Source organism: Leptonychotes weddellii, chromosome 11, assembly GCF_054177405.1.
Source record: "Leptonychotes weddellii isolate Sample4059 chromosome 11, ASM5417740v2, whole genome shotgun sequence".
Taxonomy (NCBI): domain Eukaryota; kingdom Metazoa; phylum Chordata; class Mammalia; order Carnivora; family Phocidae; genus Leptonychotes; species Leptonychotes weddellii.
The window spans coordinates 35,020,455-35,045,628 of NC_138379.1; the positions used below are offsets into that span (position 1 = coordinate 35,020,455).

The following is a 25,174-nucleotide window of genomic DNA, read 5'->3' on the forward strand; positions in this document are numbered from 1 at the left end:
AATCGGAGGGGTGGACGAACCATGAGAGACGATGGACTCTGAAAAACAGGCTGGGGGTTCTAGAGGGGAGGGGGGTGGGAGGATGGTTTGGCCTGGTGGTGGGTATTGAGGAGGGCACGTTCTGCATGGAGCACTGGGTGTTATGCACAAACAATGAATCATGGAACACTTCATCTAGAACTAATGATGTAATGTATGGGGATTAACATAAGAATAAAAAAAAAAAGAAAATTTGTCTTTGCTCATATTTAATTTAATTTAAATACTTTCAATAGTATTAAAGGAGGATGTGAAATTTTAAGGTTCATCAAAAGGACATATGGGCTTTAAAAAAAGGTAGAGAAACACTAGAGTTCAATAATGTTAATTATTTGTAGATCTTTTTTCAGTAAAAATGATAGGTTCTCTGAAAATGATGCTAAAAATGTTCTTGAACATTAGGTACAAGACACCGTGCTGGAAATACAAAGATGAGTAAGGCCTGGTTCCTGCCGTCGAGGAATTTATATACAACTTAGGGAGTCAGTTGTGTTGAATGCATGAACTCTACAGAGAAGTTCAGGCAGAGTGTTCTGGGAGGTCAGAGAATGGCTTGGGGAAGGTTTCATGGAAGAGGAGTATCTGGACTAGCCTAGGGAAGATGAGTCATGTTTTCACCTGCCAAGAAGGGAAGAAAGAGCATCTTAGGATGAGGGCACACAAGGAAAGACAAGGAGGTGCTTGGTGTGTCTGGGGAAATGACAAGAAGCTGGAACAGAGTGTGTTAGGGTGGGGGAAGTAGTATGAAAAAGGGTAGATGATTAGAATAGTGCTTCTCAAATCATGGTTTGGGGACCCCCTGGTGTTCCTAAAAACCTTGCACAGGGTCCTTGAGTGAAAGATCCACTCAGAATGCAAAGTGGATTTCAATATAAGAACTAGAGTTCATTGATATGGTTTCATATTCCACATTGCAGCTGAACTTCAAGAAATTACCACTTGTTGAGTTTTGATGTAGTGTCAAAGAAGAATATCCACAGTTATGTGAAAAGGCTATTACAATACATAGCCTCTTCCAACTACTTATCTGTGTGAGGCTGAGTTTTCTTCATATACTTCAGCCAAAACAACATATGGCAACAGGTTAACTATAGAAGCAGATATAAGAATCCATCCTGTTTTTCTAGCCAGACATTAAATAACATCTAGACAGACATTTAAAAAGATTGGGAACAATGTAAAACAATGTTTCTTTCCTGACCCTTTTTTTGTGTTGTACAATATAGTTACTTTGCATTAAATTGGTATGTTACCATAAAATGGTTTATTACACTTTAAAATTAATTAGCAAACATGTAAATGTTTTCAGTCTTAACTCACAAAAACAAAAGGTCCTTTGGGTCCTGAGTAATTTTTAAGAGTATAGAAGAGTCCTGGGAACAGCAGTTTGAGAAGTGCTGGTTTAGAATAAAGCCAGATTGTAGAAATACTTGGGAACAAGTCTGGGGATCTTGAACTTTATTCCAGCGCACTTTGGGTCAGTGACTAAGAGTTGCAGTTTGTTCTAAATTGAGTTATTCAGGCTGTGAAAGTAACATCAATGTCCTTTTCCAGTGCTACTTTTTCACTGTGGAGTTTGGTCTCTGTAAACAAGATGGGCAATTGCGAGTCTTTGGTGCTGGATTACTTTCTTCTATCAGTGAACTTAAGGTAAAAGCCATAAGTCTCTCCACATAGCCATGTTTACTTAATATAATTGATATGACCTGAAAGAGTTTTTGGATTTGAACAAGTGCATACTATGGAAAATACTTGGGGTGGCAGTAAACATTACTTAAGAGACAATTTTCTCTATTTCCTAGGTTTATGGAGATACCCTAAATGTTTTTTACTTATATGTGGAATTTAATTACTTAATTTCTTTCTCTTTTTTTTGAACATAGTTGACACACTATAGACATATCTTTCATTTATTTAAAGGTTTATTTATTCATTTTAGAGAAAGAGAGAGTGCACAAGCAGGGGGGGGGCAGAGGGAGAGGGAGAGAGAGAAAATCCCCAAGCAGACTCCCCGCCGAGTGCGGAGCCTCATACAAGGCTTGATCCCAGGACCCCGAGATCATGACCTGAGCCAAAACCAAGAGCTGGCCGCTAAACCAACTGAGCCACCCAGGTGCCCCAATAGACATATCTTTTATATAAAAAGTATTTTAAAGCTTTTGCTTACAAAGTTTTGCTGTTCCCTCACCATTTTTAGTGTGTTAGCAATAACTTCTCCTAAATTCTATGGAATTTTTTGAGAATTTTATTTATTTAATAAAGGAATGAACTTAATGTTTGCTGAGTGATGGGTGTGTGTCAAATACTGTCCACGGTACTTCTTGCTCTCAGGAGTCTACCACCTGATGGTGGGTATAAGTCATGTATAGAAATTACTAGTGCAGGCTAGGAAGTAGGTGTCATAATGCAGGAATATACATGAATATTGTCAGGTGCCTCTTACACCTGAGTGTTAGAACAAAGTCATGGAGATGGTCTTGGGGCATTTATGGGGAGCAGCAAGCCATTTGCTTTGCTGGAGTATACTGTGGCTTAGATAATGCTGTAGGAAATAAGTTTGGAATTGTAGGTTGGGGCCATTGCAGTAGTACCTTCAGAGGTGTGCTGATTCTGGTGGTTGTGTTTGGGATGTGATCCATGAAATTAAACAGTATTCTTTGATTCACTGACTCTTTGTCTTCTAGCATTCACTTTCTGGACATGCCAAAGTAAAGCCCTTTGATCCCAAGATTACCTGCAAACAGGAGTGTCTCATCACAACTTTTCAGGATGTCTACTTTGTATCTGAAAGCTTTGAAGATGCAAAGGAGAAGATGAGGTAAGGTATATCTTCCGCATGTCTTAACTTCCCTCTACAAAAGATAGGTCCAGTAATGGTAACAAATCACAGAAGTAAGCAGCTGGATAATTAGAAGCCTAGGAGGTACCTTCTGCCTATGACATATCTCCCTTTCACAACAAATATTTAGAGTATGTTGTTTATGGTGATGTTTGGTGATTGCATATATGAATCAGATACATTGAGAAACTGGTTTCTTCCCATCAGAGTTTCTAATCTATTAGGAAAATAAGCTGTATACAAATTACCATATAACAGCATAGAAAGCCTTAGAGAGATACAGATGAAACTTTGTTCTCCATTTTATTCAGGAGCAATTTATTCCAGATGGGGAACAGGGAAAGTTTAATGGCATCTGAGAAAGCACTTGAAGGATAACTAGGATTTAGATATGTTAAGTTTTAGGCTAAGGGACAGTGTAAAAAAGCTAAGGGAGGTGGAAAAATATAAGAGTGTGATGCAATGAAGCTATGATTTAACTATTTTTTTTAACGATTTTATTGATTGAGCACAAGTAGGGGGAGGGGCAAAAAGAGCGGGAGAGAGAGAATCTCAAGCAAACTCTGTGCTGAGCATGGAAACTGATGTGGGGCTCAGTCTCACCACCTTGAGATCATGACCTGAGCTGAAATCAAGAGTCAGATGCTCAACCTACTGAGCCACCCAGGTGACCTACTGTGCTTTAACTATTAATCAGCTAAGTGTGTTGTTAAGAAAGGAGGACATTGGAGGCAGAGAAACTACTCAGGAGATTTTTGTAATACTTAAGGTGAAAATAAGAGCCTGGGCCAAGACAGAGGTAGTAGGAAAGGAAAGGACTATAGAAGCAGAATCAACAAAACATTTGGTGGAAAGGGTCTGAGGTCACAGTGAGATCATTGTGGGATATATGGGGGTTGAAGACATCCTCCTTGTCTTCCAGAGATTTTCTGTTACTTGCGGAATTAGGCCAGGCACAGAACCCAATAACAATACTAGCAGGGCTTCCTCTAGCACATATGGCCCCTTTGCGCAGACTTGAAGAAGGGGTCCCTTCTGGGTAGACCAGGTGGATTGCAAGCTGCATTTCAGCCCTTACTCATGTACGGTTGTCCTCCGCTGTGTTCCTGGGGTCCTGAACACAGTTGTTCTTGGGGGTGCCAAATGAGAAGTTCAAATGTTGACTTGATGAAGAGGGTAGGACTTGAATGCATGAAGAAAGGGTGGAAGTTAGGTCATTTGAGAGAAGGTTAGAGGAAGACATTCTAAACAGAAAGAATGTCCATGTGCAGGAGGCAGGACTGTTCCTGGCCTCTGTATGTGTGTGTGTGTGTGTGCGCACACGCAAATGTGTAGGTGTGCAGGTATAGTTAGGTAAATCACAGCTGAGGGGTCTGTTACTAGGTGGCCAAGTCTGCCATTGTCTCCTGATAAAGCTACTGTAGTTGGTCTCCTTACTGTAGCCAAGAAATATATAAAGTAATAAATCACCAATAAAGTCATCCACAGGATCTTTCCCTAGCAATGCAGGGGTGGATGTGTCTATGACAGTTTTAGGTTTCCAACCTGTGTAGGATTCTAGGGGATCTCTGCATGTGCTGTGTAGGAAAGTCGTCAGATTGGTTGTGTGAACAACTAATAAAGATTTGTCTTTCACCTAGTGTGTGAAATAGGTTTGCTGTTGCTCATTCAGTTTTCATCCTCTGCTTCCTAGAAATTGGTTGCCTCTTATTTGTTTTCTTAAACAGAGAATTTACCAAAACAATTAAGCGTCCATTTGGAGTGAAGTATAATCCATACACACGGAGTATTCAGATCTTGAAAGACACCAAGAGCATAACCAGCGCCATGAATGAGCTGCAGCATGATCTCGATGTCGTCAGTGATGCCCTTGCGAAGGTCAGCAGACAGCCAAGCATCTGATCCTGAGAGTGTCTGAGTGTCAATTCAGAGACGTGTGGGTCAGCTCCTGCTTTTCTTGAAGACCTGGTTGTGGAGGGACAGCCTCCAAACAATATTCTCTACTCCTATTCTTTAATTAGTCTTTTGGAAATTTGCACCTGAATACTGTATACCACTACCTATTATTTTTTTTGTAACAGCTTTAGTGAAATATGATTCATATACCATACAATTCACTGACCACTCATTTTTTTATAGAGAATTTTTTTGACCCTAGAGATAGATCTAATACCGGCTTGATTCTCTTTTCCCTAATCCTTCTTGAATAAAATGACTTTTATGATCACTTAAAATGCCTGGATGGGTATTATGGAGCTGACCCATACTATTACCTAAGATCCTCTTATATCTAAAGTATCTTACTTATCATTGAATTTGTGCCAAGCTTGATCACATTCACAGCCCTAAATTGAATAGGAGACCAGCTGTCTCCACTGCTAGCGTGGGCAGAAGTATAGAGGCCTTTGCATGTGAAGCGTACCTTGTAAAGAGGAAGTCGTCTAGTTTCAAGTGTGGTATCTTGTAGGGAAATATGAGTAGCCAAATCTGGAAAGGTTGATTGGGGTATAATCCTCAAGAGCAGGCTAAGAATTTGGGACTTTCTTTGGTATGGAACTAGGGAGCCCCTTCCCAAGCGACCATCCTCCTTGAGTGAGAAACTTTCCTTTCGAAGGCACTGCATGATGCTGGTTTTGTTTTAGGTTATCTGTTCTACTCATGGGGCCAAGGGGAACATGGAGGGGGGGACCACTTGCAAGGCCCTATACTCACACATGCAGAGTATTATGATGGGCTTTGTCCTCAGGTTAGCAGGAGATGGTATTGTCAAATGGAGAGTTCAAACTAAGACCGATGAGAGAAGCACAAAGTTAAAGTTGGGAAAGCAACACTGAGCACTTCATTTCCAAGATACAAGTGAAGTCATAAATACAGAGGCAAGGCATAGGGGTAGAGGGTGGGGAAACAGGTGAGGAAATGGGATGTAAGAAAGGTCAAGAAGACCATTTTAGGTCTGACAGCAATAATGCAAGGGTTGCAAGGACTGTTTTTTATGTGCTGTTGGCTATATCATACAGGGAATGGACCTGATAGAAGAGGGTGAAGCTGGATTCCTGAATACATGCTGTCTGTTTGATTTACTCCTTTCCTCCTCCCCACGCCCTCTTCAGGTTTCTGTTTCTGGTCCTCTTCTCTCTCTGCCATCTCTTCATGGGAAATGTCATCCACATCCATGACCTCAATTCCTTTTTTTTTCCTTTAAGATTTATTATTTATTTTAGAAGGTGGAGAGGGGCAGAGGGAGAGAGAGTCCTAAGCAGACTCCACGTTGAGTATGGAGCCTGTTGCGGGATTTGATCTCACAACCCTGAGATCAGGATCTGAGCCAAAACCAAGAGTCGGATGCTCAACTGACTGCACCACCCATGTGCCCCCATGACTTCAATTCTTATTTTCTATGACTCCCATATTTGCAGTTCTAACCTTGACATCTTTCTTGAATTTTTGCATTTTAAGTCCAGCTGCCTGCTGGATATTTTCCATCTAAATGTCCCTAAATCAGGCTAATATTGTACAACTTCTTATGGTACCATTCACATAGAATGAAATGGGTTTGTACAACATGGTAGTCCTATCAAGTATCTCAAACTCAAAAGGTTAAAAAACCCCACAAACAAAACCCTCAGAATCATCTGAATATTACACCTTATCAGCTTCCTCTCCTAATGATGTCATTTCTGTTAATGATATATTAAGGGTCATATTTTCCACCAATTTTTCATTCTTAATTAGCTACTTAAAAAACTGTGTTTTTACTTTTTTTCCCCACATTAATAGTCAAATTGTATACCCTTTAGCACATTTTATTTCACCAGACCACTAGATCTTTTAATCCTTTGTAGACCTCAAAAGAAATTATAAAAAAACTTTTTGTCCTACAATGAAATAGAATTGGGAAGAGAAATTCATGCTATTTCAGATTTATACATTACTTATAATTTTAGTTAAGTATAACTATTAATAGACCTTTGATAGTAATTGATCTAAGTTAGCTAATCTAAAATCATTTGAAATACTGATTAGCTAGTTTATAGCTGGTATATTTGGTTGCAAGGAAATCTATTGTAAGAAAACCATGATAGATAACAGTTAACAGCAAATTATACATACTGTATCTGGTTATATTAATACAACTTTGATCATGGTAAAGAATCATAGTTATTGAATTTTAAAACTATGGTATTTAAAACCACTCTATGACTAAAGCACACTAAAATGAATGTTAAAGCACAATCATTATTATTCATTACTTCAGAATAATGGAAATATTTCATGATTGATTTCAGTTCTTCTAACCTCTGGATTTGTGATATTTGGTAAATCAGGAGTCCTGAGAGTTTTCATGCATTTTAAATTTATATCTTCAAAACATCTAAGAATATGTTAATATTTACTCCAATATGAGAACAGAATTGAACCAAAAGTTTGGTTTATAATTCTTAATCAGTTACTTTTTACTTAAAGACTTAGGTGATATTTTCCTGACTTTTTGAAGAAAGCTCCAAAAGCTGGTTGTCAGAATGCCTGTTTCTTAATCTGCCTATTTTGTAATTCAGAGTTATATAATAGTAATGACACACCAGAATGTATATAATTATACTTAATTTTTAAGTTGGCTTTCAAATTGAAAAAGGAAAAAATCCTGCAGTTCTTTAAAGGCACACATAATAGAGTTCATATATTAATTTCTAGGAAATGAATAAAGATGCTATGGTCCATTTCAGTCTAGTCTTTACTATGTAATATACATTTATGGTTTGTAAGTTTGTTATTCAACTGGATAATAATAAATGGACACAAAATTCATGTTTTTTGTTTCTTTGAAGATTTTATTTATTTATTTGAGAGAAAGCACAAGCAGAGGAAGGGGCAGAGGGAGAGGGAGAAGCAGGCTCAACAGAACAGGGACCCTGATGCGGGGCTCTATCCCAGGACCCTGGGATCATGACCTGAGCCGAAGGCAGACGCTTAACCAACTGAGCCACCCACGTGCCCCCAAAATTCATGTTCTTAACAAGCAATTTTTTTTTTTTTGTCAAACATAAGTTAAAAAACTGATTTATGGGGCGCCTGGGTGACCTAGTCGGTTAAGATCTGACTCTTGATTTTGGCTCAGGTCATGATCTCAGGGTCGTGAGGTCAAGCCCCGGGTGGGGCATGGAGTCCACTTATGATTCTCTCTGCTCCCCCCCACCCTGAATCCCGGCTCTCCCTCTCACTCTCTCTCTCTCAAACAAAACAAAACAAAACAACAAAAACCAAAACCCAAACCTGATTTAAATATATATTAGCAATGTCGTAAGTTTAAGAAATCTATAACATCCTGACATTTCTTGAAAAGCCTGTGAATATGAGATATAAGGGAATCCAAACACTACTTCTGGAGTTTTTGATAAAGTCTCAATCATATGTTCCTACTCTGTATAAGGAGTTAAATCTACTTCACTGGGTTATTGGAGGAATTATGTTGCGAAAGGACATTGTAAAAAGAAACATCCATATGTAAAGAATCATTAATCACTGTCCTGATCTGGGATCCCCCATAACTTCTGGATGACTTTATCTTCCTCCAGAGGGAATTCTAGCAGGCAGTATATAATGGCATGGGAAGATCTTCTTAGTACAGTTAGGGATTAAGCCAATTTGAAGCTGACCATCTGTCTTTGTGAGGGCTGGTCTATTTCCAGTTCACCTCTACTCTCAGAGTGCAGCACTTTAGGGATCCCAAAGGCAAGCTATGGGTGTGTGTGCTGGGGCTTCTCCTTGGGGACCCTGGACTCCTGCCTTTGTCCCCTCCTTCTGTCATTCTTCCCACCCCTATATGATTGCTGAAAGTACTGTTCAGCTTGTCAGCTACAGCTTTCAGCCCAGTTTCTTAGCCTCCAAGTCACTGCTTGCTAATTAGCAAACACTTCCAGTGGAAAAGTAGTGCCAAATATAATCTCTCAGCTTCCAGATCTTGGCCTTTCAAGTTCTGGCTGCTTTGATAGTTCTCCAATGACTTGAAACAGATTTTTAAAATATTATCCCCCAGCTTTTCTAGTTGTTTTTGTGAGAGGCTTGGTCTATAGCTAGCTAATCTGTCTTTATCAAAGGCAGAAATCTGACCTTGGAGTAAATCATTTAACTTCTTTGGGCCTCAGTTTTTTTCATCTATAAAATAAGATGATCTAAAGGAAAACATTTCCTAACTTGTATGGTACATCGATGTAGTGTTTATGGCCCCAAAGTACTTTATACTCTCCTCTTACGTGGAAACAAGGCATCTGAAAGTGATACCATCAAATAGTTTAGCCCCATTCAAGAACTGCAACTCAGCCAGGCTGTTAATGGGAAGAATTCCTCAGTGGCATGTACGTAGTTGAAATAGTGGCAACATTGCAACACTCCATAGAAATTGTATTAAAAGATATAACATAATGATATAACTGTTAAGTTAGCCGAAGTATAGATGTATGTACATTCAAGGGGTGAAATTGAAAGACAAGTGTATTCTTCTAGATCCTCTCTCTATTAAAACTGACTCTGTGGGTAGTCCTTGCCCCTTTGGCTGAAATCTCAGGTCCTGGCCTTGAATTTTCTGCTCATTCCTAACCCTTAGCTTCTAATTTCTCTCTCTCTTTTCTTGTTCCTCTGTGCCCACTCACTAGGATGCCTCTGGCTCCTCCATGGTTTGGGGATGGTGGTGGGGAGGAGAGGCAATGAGTAGAAAGTTCTGTTTGGTCTGATACTGTTGTGAGTTGGCATTAATGCTGACTCATTCTTTGGGGGTGTTTTGGAGGAACTTCCCACCCTCTTATTTTTTGGGGGATCTCTTGATGTGACTGGGCTGTTGAATTCATCTCCCTCACTCTCTAGGAATCTAGTGGTCAACTCCATTGGGGTGTCACTTCACCTTTCCAGGAATTTCCCTGGACAGTGTCTAAGACCATTCCCTAGCCAAATTGCTGCATGAGAAATACATGGGAGATACTCTGGGCATGAATGACTTCTCCAAATCGATCTCTCTTCGCTCAGCTATCTGGCCACAAGCCATTGGATTTCTCAGGATGAATCAACACCCTGCCCAGGCACCAGTCTGGAGGGATACATACATACCCAGCTCTCTAAGTGGTTCTGCAGCAGCAGGCCTTTCCTGAGACATGAGATGGGAGGCGCTTACAGCACATTGACATCGGTCCCCCTATATCCTATCAGAATTCTCTCAGCCTCTCCAACTTCTTTCATAGACTGGAAGTCATACACGGATTTCTAGACCCCTCTTTCATAAGTTTGTATTTTTCTTAGCATGGTCATGGATGTTCTCAAGATACCCCAGGCTGGAGAGGGAAAAGTGAGGTGCTGCCCTCACGTGGTCTTACAGGCAGAAACACCAAGGAGTAGGTGGAGTGAAAACAGGAAAGGTCTGTCTGGTCAGAGCTCACTGGAGATACATTCCAGGGCTCCCAGGCATAAAGGGTAATGAGGACTGGAGGCTTCTGTCAGCAGAGGGGTCAAGAACTAGTGAATATGGATTGTCATCTTTTTTTTAAAGATTTTTTTTTTATTTATTTATCTCAGAGAGAATGGGAGACAGAGAGCATGAGAGGGGGAGGATCAGAGGGAGAAGCACACTCCCCGCTGAGCAGGGAGCCCGATGTGGGACTCGATCCCGGGACTCCAGGATCATGACCTGAGCCGAAGGCAGTTGCTTAACCAACTGAGCCACCCAGGCGCCCCTGGATTGTCATCTTTAATGGGACCCTATTTGTACCCACAAGATTATGGGGGGCTTGGGAAATGGAGGTTATGTACAAAAAAAGTACAACAAAGAAAATAAAATTCAACTGTAATCTGCCACCCTGAGTATATGTGTTTGTGTTGTGTGTGTAGAAAACTGCTGTAATAGTTATGTTTATGACATATCATGAACACTTCCCTTACTTAATGTCTTCCAAAACATTTTTTTAAATGGCAGCCTAGTATTCCACTGCATGGATATGCCACAATTTACACAATTTATTTTTGGACTTTCAGGTAATTAAGTTCTTCCCTATTATATACAATCCCATAATGAATAATTTGCAGTCTAAGTCTTTGTGCACAGCTCTGATTATTTTCTCGTGATAAATTAACAGATGTGGAATTTACTGGGTAAATATCTGTTTATTTTTCTTCATGTTCCTAATACGCATTGCCACATTTTCCTTTAGGAAAACTGTATTTATTTAGCTCCTACCAGCGGTGTATGAGGGTGTCTGATAAAAGCCATTTTATATGAAAACCTCTGTTGGGTGAAAATTATCCAGTATTGATGATCAGAATCTGGGCAGGACCATGCTCTGAGCGCTGAGGGTTAGAAGGCTGCCCCTGGCAGGAATCCGTGAGAACCAGCCTCCTCAGTTTCGTGTCCCGAGGAGTAAGTTCCTGCAGACCCGCTTACCAGAAGCTTTCTTAGATTTTGCAAACGCACACCAAAGCAGATCCAAAGACAGCTCGGCTAAGACACTGGGACAGGACCCTTTCCACCCCGCTCCCCGGTTCAATTTCTTCCTGGTCAGCGGGTGGTATAATCTCTGCCCTGTCAGCGCCTCCGGGCTGTCGTGGGACTCCAAGGAGATGAAAACACGAAGGAGCGTAGTGCATTCGTGTATTACTAAAAATAGAATGCGAGGGGAGGGAGGGAGAAGCACAACGGCACTGCACGGCTGGGGGCCAAAGGCAGAGACGCTCTGAGCGCGCCCGGGGGCGGCGGTCGGCAGCAGGCTCCAGAGGCGATTGCCGGGCTCTCGCGGGCCCTCCCTCGGCTCCGCCCCCGCCCCACTGCAGACCACTCCCCAGGGATGGCCCCTCCTCCTCCAAAGCCTCGCCCCCACTCTGGCCCCGCCCCCACTGCAGACTCTCTACCCCCTCCGCCCCGCTCCGGCCCTGCTCCCACAGCAGGCCCCCCTCCCACGTCGACCCCGCCTCCGCTACAGACCCCTCCCCCGTGCCTGCCCCTTCCCCACGGCAGACCCCTCCCTAACAAGGGCCCCACCTTCATTACAGACTCCTCCCCCGCGCCGGCCCCTCCCAATCACAGGCCCCACCCGCGTCGGGCCCACACCCCATTCACTAATCCCTCCCCTGGAGGGCCCCACCCCCGACCCCTCCCGGAAGCGCCGGCGGAGCGTCCCCATATGGAGCGGGAGCCGAGCGCCTCCGAGGCCGCCCCTGCGGCGGCCGCGCTCTTCGCCTGGGTACGTGACTCCGCCCCCGGGCCGGGGCCGCTGGGACTGAGGGGGCGCAGAGGCGCGGGGAGCTGGCGGCCTCGGCGTGGGCGTTCCTGGGCTGGGCGGCCGAGGTCCGGGCCAGGCTCTGGGTTGGAGGACCCTGGGCTGGGGCCTGAGGGGGAGAGGGTCGGGGGGGGCCCTCACGGGTGACTTAGGGGCCTGCTGGCTGGTGGGGTCCGGACCCGAGGGGGCTGCGGCGCAGCGGAAAGCATCTGGCTCCTGGGCAGAGCGTCTGATTGCGCGAGAGCCTTCAGGCCCGGATAGCGCCGGGAGGGACGGCGTGGAGTGATCGCCCCGTCCCGGAGCCCTGTGGGGCCACCTGTGCTCCTCACCCTCCGGTTGCCCGCAGGATGCCGGCCCCTTCCAGCCCCACCCCAGCCTGGCGGGAGCATCCTTTGATGCGAGGCCTGCGGTGGTGGGCCGTGCACAAGGCGGAGATCCTGCATGTTTGCTGATACTCTTCTGTGACCGGATCTTGCCTGTACTGGGGGCGTGAGAGTCTGCGCCGGTGTTGGTTTGACGGCGGCACTGAGAGACAGGGTCATCTTCATGTGTCCTGGCTAGGAGAGAGGAGGGTCTCTGCACAGCAGTGTGGTGCCAGCGGCCGACCAGACAGATGCATGGGAATAAGCGGACATAGTGTCTTGTAGTTCTTTACAGCCCATATCACAATTGTAATGAAATGTAGAATTTGTTAATGTCCGTCTCCTTGGCTAGAATGTGTCATAAGGGTGGGTATTGTGCCTGTCTTGTTCACGGTGCCTAGCAAATACTTGTTGACGAATGAATGAGACCCTTTTGTGGCCTGGCTATGTGCTGGTCTTTTGGGAAAAACACAAAAGTGAAAGGCCTAGCTCTTGAGTTGAGGGAGCAGGATACCACCTGTATTACCGTTAAAACGAACGTGTATTGACTAGTCGAACAAAGGTGATAACCAGTACCAAGCAGCACTTGTTGAATGTAAGGCGGCGGACTGGCGGAAGGGAGAGGGCGGTGTGGCCGGAGGTAGCCTGGCTGTCTGGGTACTATTTTTGAGGTGGCACTTGAGCTGGGGGTGGACTTGGGGATTGAATGTGTGCCTGGGGTGGCTTTTCCCAGGCGGGAGACTGGGGTCTGCGTCAGATATGGCCTCTTCTAACTGCTTAGAGGCCTGCTGGCCTTCCTGCTGCATAATATGTGTGGAGAGGTGTATTAGTTTGCCAGTGCTGGGATAGAAAAATACCACAGACTGGGAGGTCTTAAAAAATGGAATTTTATTTCGTCGCAGTTCTGGAGGCCAGAAGTCCAAGAGCAAGGTGGCCGCGGTTTACTTTCTTCTGAAGCCTCTTTCTTTGGCTTGCAGATGGCTACCTTCTTGTGGTGTTCTCATGTGGCTTTTTCTCAATCTGAGAGCATCCCTGTGTCTCTTCTTATATTGAATTTGAGCCCTACCTTTACGACCTCATTTAGCCTTAATTATCTCTTAAAAGGCCCTATCTCCAAATATAGCCACATTCTGAGATATTAGAGGCTAGGGCTTCAACAAATTAATTTTAGGGGAACACGATTCAGCCCATAACAAGGAAATTTACCTCCTTGGAGTTGTATGTGGGTATGATATGTCTGAAGTGTTTGTAAGGAAAGGAGGCAAATACAGCTGAAACATGTTGTAATAAATTTTCCTCTGTTTTGCTTTATCCTGGATTTGGGGCCTCTTGCTGTGTTACAGAAATTGAGTGCCATAATTTGAGCCTCAAGTGCCCATGTCTCTCTCGCTTTCTGTTCAGCAGACTGCAGTCCTGCTCGTGGGGCAGCCACAGCGATCTCAGGGCTGATGGAGACATCCTGTGCATGTGTATACCCCACAGTGTGCACATCTTTCCTTTCATCTTTCCTAGGTAGGGCCTCATCAGACCTTACATTCATTTGCTATATAAATATATGTATACCTTCTCTGGGCCAGCACAGTTTCAGATGCAGGGGAAATGGCAGTGAACATAGTTCCTGCCCTCATTGAGTTGGTTTTTAGTAGGGGAGGTAGACAATAAACAATAAGCAAATGTCATGTCAGGGAGTGCTATGAGAAAAATAAAGCAGAAAAAGGTGGATAAAGTGATGGGGGTATGTAGATATAGTTAACCTCTTGCCAGGAAAGCTCTGGTCTGAAGTTCACCATATATCCTTAAGAGACACAGTATAGTATAATGAAAGGAGCGGGGCATATCTGACTTACTGCCTTCCCAGCTATATGACTATGGAGCCACTTAACCTCTCTGAGCCTTAGTTTCTTCATCTGTAAAATGGGAGCGATAATGTCCATCTCCTCTGTTATTGTGAGAATTAAAGGTGAATGCCAACCATTGGAGAAGCACTCTGTTTGGCAGCTAATACTGTCCCTGAAGGCCTCTGGGACATGTGCCCCTGTCATGGCTTCTGCTTCCAGCTTGGAGTCCTTGCAGCCCTGTACAAATGTGAAATAGACCATAAGGGGCAGAAGTTTGTATGTACGTATGTATTTTGGGTAGTTATTTTAAATCACTTTTCCTCTTTCAGGTGTCTTAAAAAACAAACACGTTTGGAAGGTTTTGCTATTCATATCTAGGAAGAACCAGCCAGGAGTAGATACTTGGAGGAATTATAAAGATTTCTGAAATCTGCAGATTCTCCCTGCAGGTCTACAATTCTTTATCTCCAATTTTGAGTACAAAAAACTCCAAAAACCCCAAACTGACCTGAAATAATGCTATTTATAGTTTTTGCCTGCTTACTGTATTTGTACCTCTTACTGCAGAAATAATACTATTTTGCTTATGGAGTGCTGCTCCTGAACCTTGCAGCAGAGTATATGATTTATATACGGTATTACTTTTCTAAAGTCTATACAATTCTGAATCTGAAATACATCTAGCTGCAAGGGTTTTGGATTAGAGATTCTGGACCTTTATTTCATAATAACAAAGATAGACATATTGCCCACCAACGGGAAATCTGTTTCCTTACGGGAATCTTACCATGTGAATCTCAGAGTCACACAACACTGTACTTGGAAAGGCCCTTCGAGATCATTGCCAACCTCTTTCACTTTACAATGAAATAAAAATGAGGTGCCCTGCTTAAGGGCACAAAGTCTCAGCTAACTTTGATTACAGAAGCCATTGCCAGTTTTCTCAGCTAGGGCATGAGGAGAAGGGACCAGTCCGGTGCATTTCCCACCCACTTTGTTCCCATTTCCCCTCATTTCTTTCCTTAGCCTCCCCCCTAGAGAATTAGCTTTTCTCAGAAGGAACTCCCGTGCTGCCCCCCAAAGATGACACATGTGGGCTGAGGCGTTGGAAGGAGAAGGCGAGGAGCATGTTTGGATAAGTAGTGGATACTAAGGGCTCTTCTCACGTGGAAATCGTGGTATTCTGGGGATGGGGCCACCATCTAAGTATGGGTTGCATATAACAGCCTCTTAAGAATGAGCTTATGAAATCTCGTCTGTGAAAGGCTCTATGTCAGGTTGAGAAAGATAGGGACAGGTAAATGCACATTGACAGTTGTGGTTCCTGTACGCTTTCATCTTTGCCTTATATTATCCCTAGGGTGCGAATAGCTATGGGCAACTTGGCCTTGGTCATAAGGAAGATGTACTTTTGCCCCAGCAACTGAATGACTTCTGTAAACCTGAGTGTATCAGGAGGATCACAGGAGGAGGGGGCCACTCTGCTGTGGTCACAGGTAACATCTTTCTGGAGTAGACATTTCTTTTTTTTTTTTTTTTAAAGATTTTATTTATTTGACAGAGAGAGACACAGCGAGAGAGGGACACAAGCGGGGGAGAGGGAGAAGCAGGCTTCCCGCTGAGCAGGGAGCCCGATGTGGGGCTCCATCCCAGGACCCTGGGATCATGACCTGAGCTGAAGGCAGACGCTGAACGACTGAGCCACCCAGGCACCCATGGAGTAGACAATTCTTATTTAGACATTTCCCACTAGCGGGTTATGTTGCCATCTTTCAGCCTCTTGTATTTTGCAGAGGAAAACATTCTTGTGAAAGAGCCAAGTTACCGTTAGAGAATTCTAGATTTTTATTTATTTATTTATTTATTTATTTTAAAGACCTTATTTATTTATTTAACAGAGAGATAGCGAGAGCAGGAACACAAGCAGGGGGAGTGGGAGAGGGAGAAGCAGGCTTCCTGCCGAGCAGAGAGCCCGATGCGGGACTTGATCCCAGGACCCTGGGATCATGACCTGAGCCGAAGGCAGACGCTTAACGACTGAGCCACCCAGGCGCCCGAGAATTCTAGATTTTTAGAGCTGAAAGGCCTTCAGAGATCTTCTAGGCTCCCTGCCCCCATTTATACAAATGAGGCTCAGAGAGGAAAACCAGTTGCTTAAGGTTACAAGACACATTAGTGACAAAGTTGGCAACATATTTTATATTTTATATTATATATTGCTGTTTAACTTTCACTTGTGAGGTAGAAGTCTTTGCAATTAGATTGAATATTCCTTGAGAGCAAGAACTTTGTGTTTTCCTTAGTTTCCTTTGCAGAACCTATGATAGTACTTAACATGTACTACAGGTGCCATGATATTGCAAAGAAGGGCATATTGCATCCTGGTTAAGAATGTGAGTTCTGGGGCGGGGGGCGCCTGGGTGGCTCAGCCGATTAAGTGGCTGCCTTCTTCTCAGATCATAATCCCAGAGTCCTGGGATCGAGCCCCACGTCAGGCTCCCTGCTCAGCGGGGAGCCTGCTTCTCCCTCTGCTTCTTACTCTCTCACATAAATAAATAAAATCTTAAAAAAAAAAAAAAAAGAACGTGAGTTCTGGAATCAACTGCCTGGGTTCAAATCCTGGTTCTATTATTATCTGTGTGGCCTTGAGCATATTAATTCCTCTGTGCCATTTCCCCTTTGCTACATGGGGGTAATAAGGCTGGATGAGGAGAATCAGTGAGTGACAGGGCTGCGTTATGACTTTCATGGGTCCTTGGCACTTTTGCCTTTGTGGACCCTTTCCTCCATAAAGAAGTATTAAGAATTCTGTTTTACAACCTCATTGATATAAAGATTAGTCTAATCCAGGCTAGATTTAGCGTTGCATTTTCATTATTATTGCATTTATTTTTTTCTTATTTTAAAAGAATGTGAAATTAGGGGCACTGGGTGGCTCAGTTGGTTAAGTGTCTGCCTTTGGTTTAGGTCATGATCTCAGGGTCCTGGGGTTGAACCCACATTGGGCTCCCTGCTCAACGGGGAGCCTGCTTCTCCCTCTGCCGCTCCCCCTGCTTGTGCTCTCTCACTCTCTCTCTGTGAAATAAATAAATAAGATCTTAAAAAAAAAGAATATAAAATTAAAACATCTTTATGAGGGCGCCTGGGTGGCTCAGTCGGTTAAGTGGCTGCCTTCGGCTCAGGTCATGATCCCAGGTCCTGGGATGGAGCCCCGCATCGGGCTCCCTGCTCAGTGGGAAGCCTGCTTCTCCCTCTCCCAGTCCCCCTGCTTGTGTTCCCTCTCATGCTGTCTCTCTCTGTCAAATTAATAAATAAAATCTTTAAAAAAAGGAAACAAACATTTTTGTGGGCCTCTAAAAGTATTGTAGGCCCTAGGCACTGTGCCTAAAGGATAAATCGGCCCCACAGATAAGGCTCGTATCATAATACATGGCATGTTCTAAGTTCTAGATGGATGTGGGCTTTTCTTGTTCTGGCAGATGCTCGATTAGGTGACTGGCCACTGCTCTAGGACTTGGAGTCCCGTGTCGGTACTGGATTTGAACGCCTTGGCCCTATGCCGTTTAGACCAGTGCACATTAACCTATGTGGCTTATTAGTGCGCGTGGGAGAAGAGAGGCTGGGTTTGTGACTGCAACTAATTAGTGAAATCCTCTTTCTCGCTTTGACAGTTGTAATTTCCCCCATGTACACTATCACCAAAGCCTTTGCCTTTTGCAGATGGTGGAGGCCTTTTTGTTTGTGGTCTGAACAAAGACGGGCAACTGGGGCTTGGTCACACAGAAGATGTTCTGTATTTTACTGCCTGCAGGTCCCTCCTTGGCTGTCCTATCCAACAGGTGGCCTGTGGCTGGGATTTTACCATTATTCTCACAGGTGAGTTCACTCTTGGGTAAGTCTTTATCACCGCCAAGGCAATGGGTGAGAAGAGCTTGGTGGTGGTGATCCCAATGAAGTGAAATCCTCTATATGTGTAAACACACATACAAATTTCTCTCTGGTTGTTGAGGAAGGTTGTGGGTGCCTTTTGCAAGAGGAGTTTGAACAGCAAAATTTGGGGCTAGAAAATTCTTTGCCAGAAACTGGGGGATGGACTAGATTAACTTTGGTGGCTACTTCCTGTCCCAGAAATTCATGATAGGTGTGTGCCTGGGCTAGCTGGCCAATTGTGCTGGCTAAGGGCTACTCATGGGGGAATGTGGTGGGGAAGCATGAGGAAATCAGAGGTCACACAACAGTGGTAACATCTTTTTCCCCAGTGAAGGATTAAAAAAAAAAAATTAAATATGGTTGGGCAGAATTGTTTGGTCTCTGCAAAGCCAGATAGCAGAATAGGATGTAGAGGGATATGGCCAAAGGGTTAATAGGATAATGCTCTTGGGAGCAGCTAGCAATAGTTAGTTTTTGTCCAGCTGACTTCTCCCTGGAAGTAGTTTTGCCCCATTGAGCTTGTCATTCTGGATGGAAAAGACCATCTAGAGTTTCTGATTAGATTCCCTCATTGACACAGTCCTCTGGAAAGGGCATCTTCTGACCATATCCTCTCCCATCCCACGCTTGTGGATTCTCATGAGCATAGCTCAGATCCCAGGCTTTTACACATGGCTTTGATTGTTGTTCCCTACCTATCCTTGTTGTTGCCTTGTCTTTTATTCTCCACATTCCCCATACTTTTCTTTCTAGAAATATCACGCAGAACATTGTTCTCTGGTACAGCCCCTTTTGTCTCTCTGATGAACTCTTATCCCTTCTTTAAAACCCTGCTCAGGCATCACCATCTCTTCTGCAGAGGGGTTCTGTAATGTGTGCTGAATTTAGTAGTAATAACTCTAAATAATAGCTATCGTTATGAAGTGCTTTTCGTGGACTGTGTTGGGGTTGTAAGATGTCAGTGGATAACTCTCTGTTTCCTGCTCACTTGTGGAACCAGTTGTGAGAAAGGAGGAGAGCTGCCAGATAGCTGGAGATCACACTGTATTGGCTTTTCACTGATAAAGGCTAAGTTGGAGGACGGGGTTGATGGTCAGGCCAAGGGGTTCTGTAACACTCCTCTGACCCAAACTTATTCTGCAAACACTAGGTTATCTGTGTAGGGGAAACACTTACTATGCATCAGTCCAGAATACCTGAGAGGAAGGTACCAAGCCACACATGTTGTGTTCCTTCTCCCAAACTCATCAGTTGGTTAGGTTCTCCCTTTTCCCCGGGGAGGCAGTGAGCATGGGGAGGAGCAGGGAGAGAGGCCTGGAGTGTTAAAATAATGAAAGTTGTGATGCATGGAAATGAGAAAAGTGGGGAGTAAGTATCCTCCCATCCCAGCACCAGGCAGCGGGCTAATGTTCTACACAGATAAGCTGCCATTAATTAGGTAGTGTGATGGAGAATCTGTGAACCTAGCCCAGTGCCTTGTGTTTTTATTCCTAGAGGAACAATAAAAGCAGGGACTGTGGTTTGAATGTGCTGAATCACAGCCCCCACTTCCTCCTCTCATTCCCTTTGCTCTTCCCATCCTTCAGCATTTACCCACTGGTTACAGATATCTTACTTCTTAGATTATGATTTAAGTATTTGAATTTTGCAGAAAGTGGTCAAGTTCTGTCATGTGGATCCAACTCCTTTGGCCAGCTGGGGGTTCCTCATGGCCCTCGAAGATGTGTGGTTCCCCAGGCCATTGAGGTAAGGATAGCACCCAATATGTAGCTGACCCACGTCCTATTAAAGCATTTCCCTGCCCCAGACTCAGAGACTGGCTGGGTCCCTGAAAACCCAGGGGCTAGTCAGAATTTAAGTTGGAAAACCTAGGTTCTCCCGGGAAAAAGTAGATCGGGGGTGGGTGGTGGAGGTTGTGAGTGAAAAACCTGTTAGTCCTCATACACGTTATAAATTTTTGTGAAATAAAACAATGAAAGTAATATATGTCACAAAGACATTAATTACATTTTACAATTCTAAAATTAGTAATAATGGGAACTAGGTTAGAAACAGGTCCAGATAGAAGGGACTTAGCTAAAGACACTAAGCTCAGCAAATGGTAGGCCGGTAGTGCCCCATAAAAATGTGATGTGAATCGCATACATAATTTAGAATTTTTAGTAGCATCATTTAAGAGTAAAGAGAAAAATATGAAATTAATTTTTAAAATAACAGGTTTATTGAGATGTAGTTCACATGCCATAGAATTTACCCTTTAAAAATGTATAATTCAGTGGTTTTTAGTGTATCACAGAGACGTGCGGCCATCAGCATTATCTAATTTGAGAACATTCTCATCACCAGGAAAGAAACTGTGCACCCGATGGCAATTACTTCCCCTTCTGCTCTCCCCCAACCCCTGGCCACCACTCATCTGTCTCTGTGGATCTGCCTATTCTGGGCATTTCACATAAATGGAATCATAGAATATGTGGCTTTTTGTGTCTGGCTTCTCTCATGTCACATGATGTTTTTAAGTTTCACTCATATTGTGGCGTGTAGGTGAAATTAATTTTAGTAACTTTCAAATTAACCCATTGTATTCAAATTAGTATTATTTCATTTTATGTGTCACTAATGTTAACATTTCCTAATGAGATGCTTTATGTTCTCTATTTCATACACGTTGAGCTCTGGTGTACATTTTGTATTCGGAGTGTGTCTCAGTTTAGCCTAGTTATGTCTGGTCACATATTGGTTGCTTGGTAGCTGCATGTAGCTAGTGGCTTCTTCCTGGACAGCCCGGGTGCTAGACAGGACTCCTGGGCTTAGTTCAGAGCTCTTGCCACTGCATCATACTTACAATGTACACATTTTTGTGAAGTTTGTATGTAAGTGGTCACAATAGGACTGTGGAATTTTATTTTATTTTTTTAATGATTTATTTATTTGAGAGAGACACACACACACAGAGACAGAGAGCGTGTGTGTGGTGGGGGAGGGGAACAGGGAGAGGGAGAGAAGCAGGCTCTGTGCTCAGCATGGGACTCGATCCCATGACCCTGAGATCATGACCTGAGCTGAAACCAAGAGTCAGTTGCTCAACTGACTGAGCCACCCAGGTGCCCCGGGACTATGGAATTTTAAAAGAAATATGCTGGGATCTAAAATGAGTTTCACCACCTCAGCTGCTCACATCTAGCTAATTTTCTTGAACTCTGACTCAGAGTAGGAGATCTGTTTTCATTGGAGAGAGCTTGGTCATGTTGCTGAATTACAGTTGCTGGTCTTTGGGATATTATTTGAGGTCATGATCTCCACAGTGTTTTAGAGTTCAGGCTGCTGTCACAAGAATTCTATATACTGGGTGGCTTCAACAACAAACATTTATTTTTCACATTTCTGGAGGCTGGAAAGTCCAAGATCAGGGCATCGGCAGAATTGGTGTCTGGTGAGGACCAGCCGGCTTCCTTGTTCATAGACACTCGTTTTGCTGGACAAAGGCGCTCTCTGGGGCCTCTTTTATAAGGGCATTAATCCCATTCATGAGGGCTCCATTCTCATGACCTAATTACCTCCAGAAGACCGTATTTCCAAATACTGTCACATTGGGTAATAGGTTTCAATATATGAATTTCAGGGGAAAACAAACATTCAGTCTGTAGCACATGGTATGCAGAGAAATCTAGACTCTACGGTCCCTATCGTAGGAAGTGTTACAGTTGCCAATTACAAATAGATGGCTTTTTAAGAACCTACATAAGTTCTGATTAATTTAGCTTAGGTCACATGATTAAAGAAGACAGAAGGGAACAATGGTTAAAATATGTTGGATGACAGAATCAGGAGGTGACAACATTTGTCAGGCTGCATCCTCTTGAACAACGGGAGGAATGTGCCAAAGTGAAATATAAGAAATTCATTTCTTTAATAGCAACTGTTGTGTATAGGCACTGTGTTTGGGGCCATGGGGACAAAGGTGAGTACGACCCAATCTGAGCATTTGAGGGTCTTAGAGTTTAGTGGTACATGTTAGATCTAGAGCATCTAAATGCATTACCATGTTAAAACTATGGTGGCTGCAGGTATAGACTCAAAGGAGGGGATACTTAACTCCTTCTAGGGAGAGGGAGGTGGAGTGAGAGCAGGCTTATGCTGAGTCTTGAAAGTTGAGTAGAAGTTTACGTGGCTTGAGATAAGATGCACAGAGTAGCTATAAAAGAAGAGCGTTCCACACAGAAGGAACTATAAGCAAAGGTGTAGAAGCATAAAATATCAGGGTTTGAGATACTGCAAGCAGTTTAGTATGATTGGAATATAAGGAAGTGGTAGAAGTGCCCATGGGGAGGGGACCATCAGGGAGGTAGTATATGGCCAGTGGTCAGAACAATGTGTTGGGGGGGGCCAGAAGGGGTAGTGTGGAGGGTGGAGTGAAGAGCGCATGCTCTCTCTCTCTCTGCCCCCCCCCAAAAAAAAAAAAATTTAGCAACTTTAAACAACAAGCATTTACCATCTCAGTGTCTGAGGGTCAGGGATCTGGGAACAACTTAGCTGGTCTCATGAGGTTACGGTCAAGATGTTAGCTAGGGCTGCAGGCCGTCTGCTGACGGCTCTGGGCTGGGCTGGCAGACCCGCTGCCATGCTCTCTCACCTGGCAGTTGGCTTCAGTTCCTTGCCCCATGGGCCTTTCTGTGGGATTGTGCAGGCATGGCATCTGGCTTCCCCCAAGAGAGATTCGAGAGTGAGGCCAAGCAGGAAGCCTCAGTGCCTTTTATCACCTTGTCTCTAGGCTGCTCATCACTTTTTTTTCCTGGTCACTAGAAACAAGTCACCAAGTCCAGCGCACATTCAGCCAGAGGGGAATTAGGCTCCACAACTTCAAGGGATGGGTTTCAAAGAATTTGAGGACTTGGTTTTAAAGCCACCACAAGACATCTCAGAGAGGACACACGACAACTGTCTTCACATATTTGGAAAGCATTGTGAGAGGCTAGAGGCAGCTAAGGAGGTGAACGGAAGGTGGAAACACGGAGTAGGCACCTGGGGATAGTGAGCCCACGTCACTGGAAGCAGCTGCTTGGGAGGGGTGGGGTGATGATTTCCTGGGGTGTTGTGGAGGGGTTCTGGCATTGGATGGGGCTTGGACTAGATCAGAGGCCATCCAGCTAGAACCCTGGGTAAATGAAGTGTTGCTGGAACACAGCCATGCCCATTCATTCATGTATTGCCTGGGGCTGCTTTTATGTTACGATGGCAGAGCAGAGACTATGACACAAACCATGTGGCCTGCAGAGTCTAAAATAGTTACTCTCTGGTCTTTATAGAAGACATTTGCCAACCCCTGGACTGGATGACCTTGAAGGTCCCTTGCAGCCCTGAAACGCATTGTGATACATTTATTTATAAAAGATTTTTTTTTCTTTTTCAGGATGCATATAGAGGTATTTAGGGATGGAAATGTTGGAGGTTGGGGACTCTAAAGCAGTCCGACATGTAATGAGGGCCATACTGCATTGTATCAGGGCATAAAGTATGTAACATCTTGCAGATGGGTGATTCTAAGATCTCAGTCCTTTTCTTTCTTTCCACAGCTCCTGAGAGAGAAGGTCGTTTGCATTGCTGCTGGACTGAGGCATGCTTTAGCTGCTACAGGTGATCATCTTGCTTTTATTTTCAAAATAGGCTCATAATAAAGAGAAGCAGAGCTTTAGAGGAGATAAACTCGAAGGAGTAATTCAAAGTGTCCTGCTGTGCTGCATTTCTGATTAGAAGGAGGAGACATAAGGCCAAAGTCGTGTGGGAAACCTTTAGCAGGTGGGGAGGAAGGAAATGAAGTTTTCTAGCTCCTTATTATGTTCTAGGCATGGTGCTAGATTCTCTTGATTTAATCCATACCTTATTTAATCCTCACAACCTTGCCTGTGATGCGAGTTACATGTGAAGAAACTGAGATGCAGAGACTCGAGTGCTTGTCTAAGTTTGCAGGGGATATTTAGGGGATAAGGTGGTCAAAGGTAGAGCTGGGAACAGAGTCTGGAATGACCTCCTTTCCAAGGCCCGCATTCTTTACTGTGAACTACACTGCTTTCCTAGTGGGTTTTAACGTTTATTAATGTCAAAGCTTCCAATGAGCTTGTCTCCCGTACCATGAGAGAGTGGTGGTGGACCTCAGGCTGACAGTGTGCGTGAGGGTGACGGTGGCAGGCGGAGAGAGGTGATGGCCTGCAGAAGAGCGGTGAGCCTTTCTCCTCCCCCTGGGTCATTTTTCTGCTCCCACTCTCGCGAGGTGAAGGGCAGACCTAACTGGCTTTGGCAGCTCAGGCTCAAGCGTTGATGAGTCCAGTTGTGGCCCGGGGAGGCCGGAGGGGGCGAGGAAGGGTCTGGTGCAGCTCGGTACTGATGGTCGCCTGGGGCTTAATGTTGCGCATGTAGGAAACAAGTTTTGAGATAATTGCAGATTCACATGCAGTTGCAAGAAATAAAATAGATCTCATGCACTCTCTTCCCAGTTTCTCCCAACGGTGACATTTTGTGAAACTGTAGCTCAGCAGCCCAGCCGGTCTTGATACGGTCAGGATACGAACAGCTCCATCACCATAACCATCCCGCCTGTGGCCTTTTCCTAGCACTCACTTTTAATACACCCTTGTATGTACCTTTTATACATTCACTTCCTACCTGCCCCCACCCGTTCTTAGCTCCTGGCAGCCACTCTTCTGTTCCCCAACAGTAATGTCATTTCAAGGATGTTATATAATGGTATCATACAGTATATAGCCTTTTGGGGTTGACTGTTTTTGCTCAGCAGGATTCCCTGGAGAGTCATCCAAGGTGTGTGTATCAATAATTTTTTCCTTTTTATTGCTGAGTAGTAGTAGTCCCTGGTATAGATATACCACTGAATTAGTCATCTCAGGCTGCCATAACGAA

At 44.0% G+C, this 25,174-nt stretch overlaps 2 protein-coding genes across 10 annotated transcripts in view; both read left to right on the forward strand.

Moving 5' to 3' along the window:
* Positions 1-7,664, forward strand: part of TPH1 (tryptophan hydroxylase 1) — a 23,483-nt gene extending 15,819 nt beyond the window's left edge. The window contains exons 8-10 of the mRNA XM_006749259.3: positions 1,594-1,689; positions 2,724-2,857; positions 4,606-7,664. Of these exons, the coding sequence (XP_006749322.3) occupies positions 1,594-1,689; positions 2,724-2,857; positions 4,606-4,780 (405 nt within the window). The 3' untranslated portion in view covers positions 4,781-7,664. The remainder of the gene's footprint in view (positions 1-1,593; positions 1,690-2,723; positions 2,858-4,605) is intronic.
* Positions 7,665-11,989: 4,325 nt separating this feature from the next.
* SERGEF (secretion regulating guanine nucleotide exchange factor) overlaps positions 11,990-25,174 on the forward strand; it is a 216,905-nt gene continuing 203,720 nt past the window's right edge. For 5 of the 9 annotated variants that reach the window (XR_014138650.1, XM_081798489.1, XM_081798490.1 and 2 more), the window contains exons 1-5: positions 11,990-12,096; positions 15,693-15,828; positions 18,053-18,208; positions 19,914-20,008; positions 23,836-23,896. Coding sequence is in view for 8 of the 9 variants with exons in the window: in XM_081798489.1 (XP_081654615.1) it covers positions 12,037-12,096; positions 15,693-15,828; positions 18,053-18,208; positions 19,914-20,008; positions 23,836-23,896 (508 nt within the window). In the remaining variant the exon portion in view is untranslated. Of the gene's footprint in view, positions 12,097-12,277; positions 12,850-13,898; positions 14,007-15,692; positions 15,829-18,052; positions 18,209-19,913; positions 20,009-23,065; positions 23,253-23,835; positions 23,897-25,174 lie in introns of those variants that run through there. The other 4 variants (XM_081798492.1, XM_081798493.1, XM_081798495.1 and 1 more) reach the window with 4 other exon arrangements.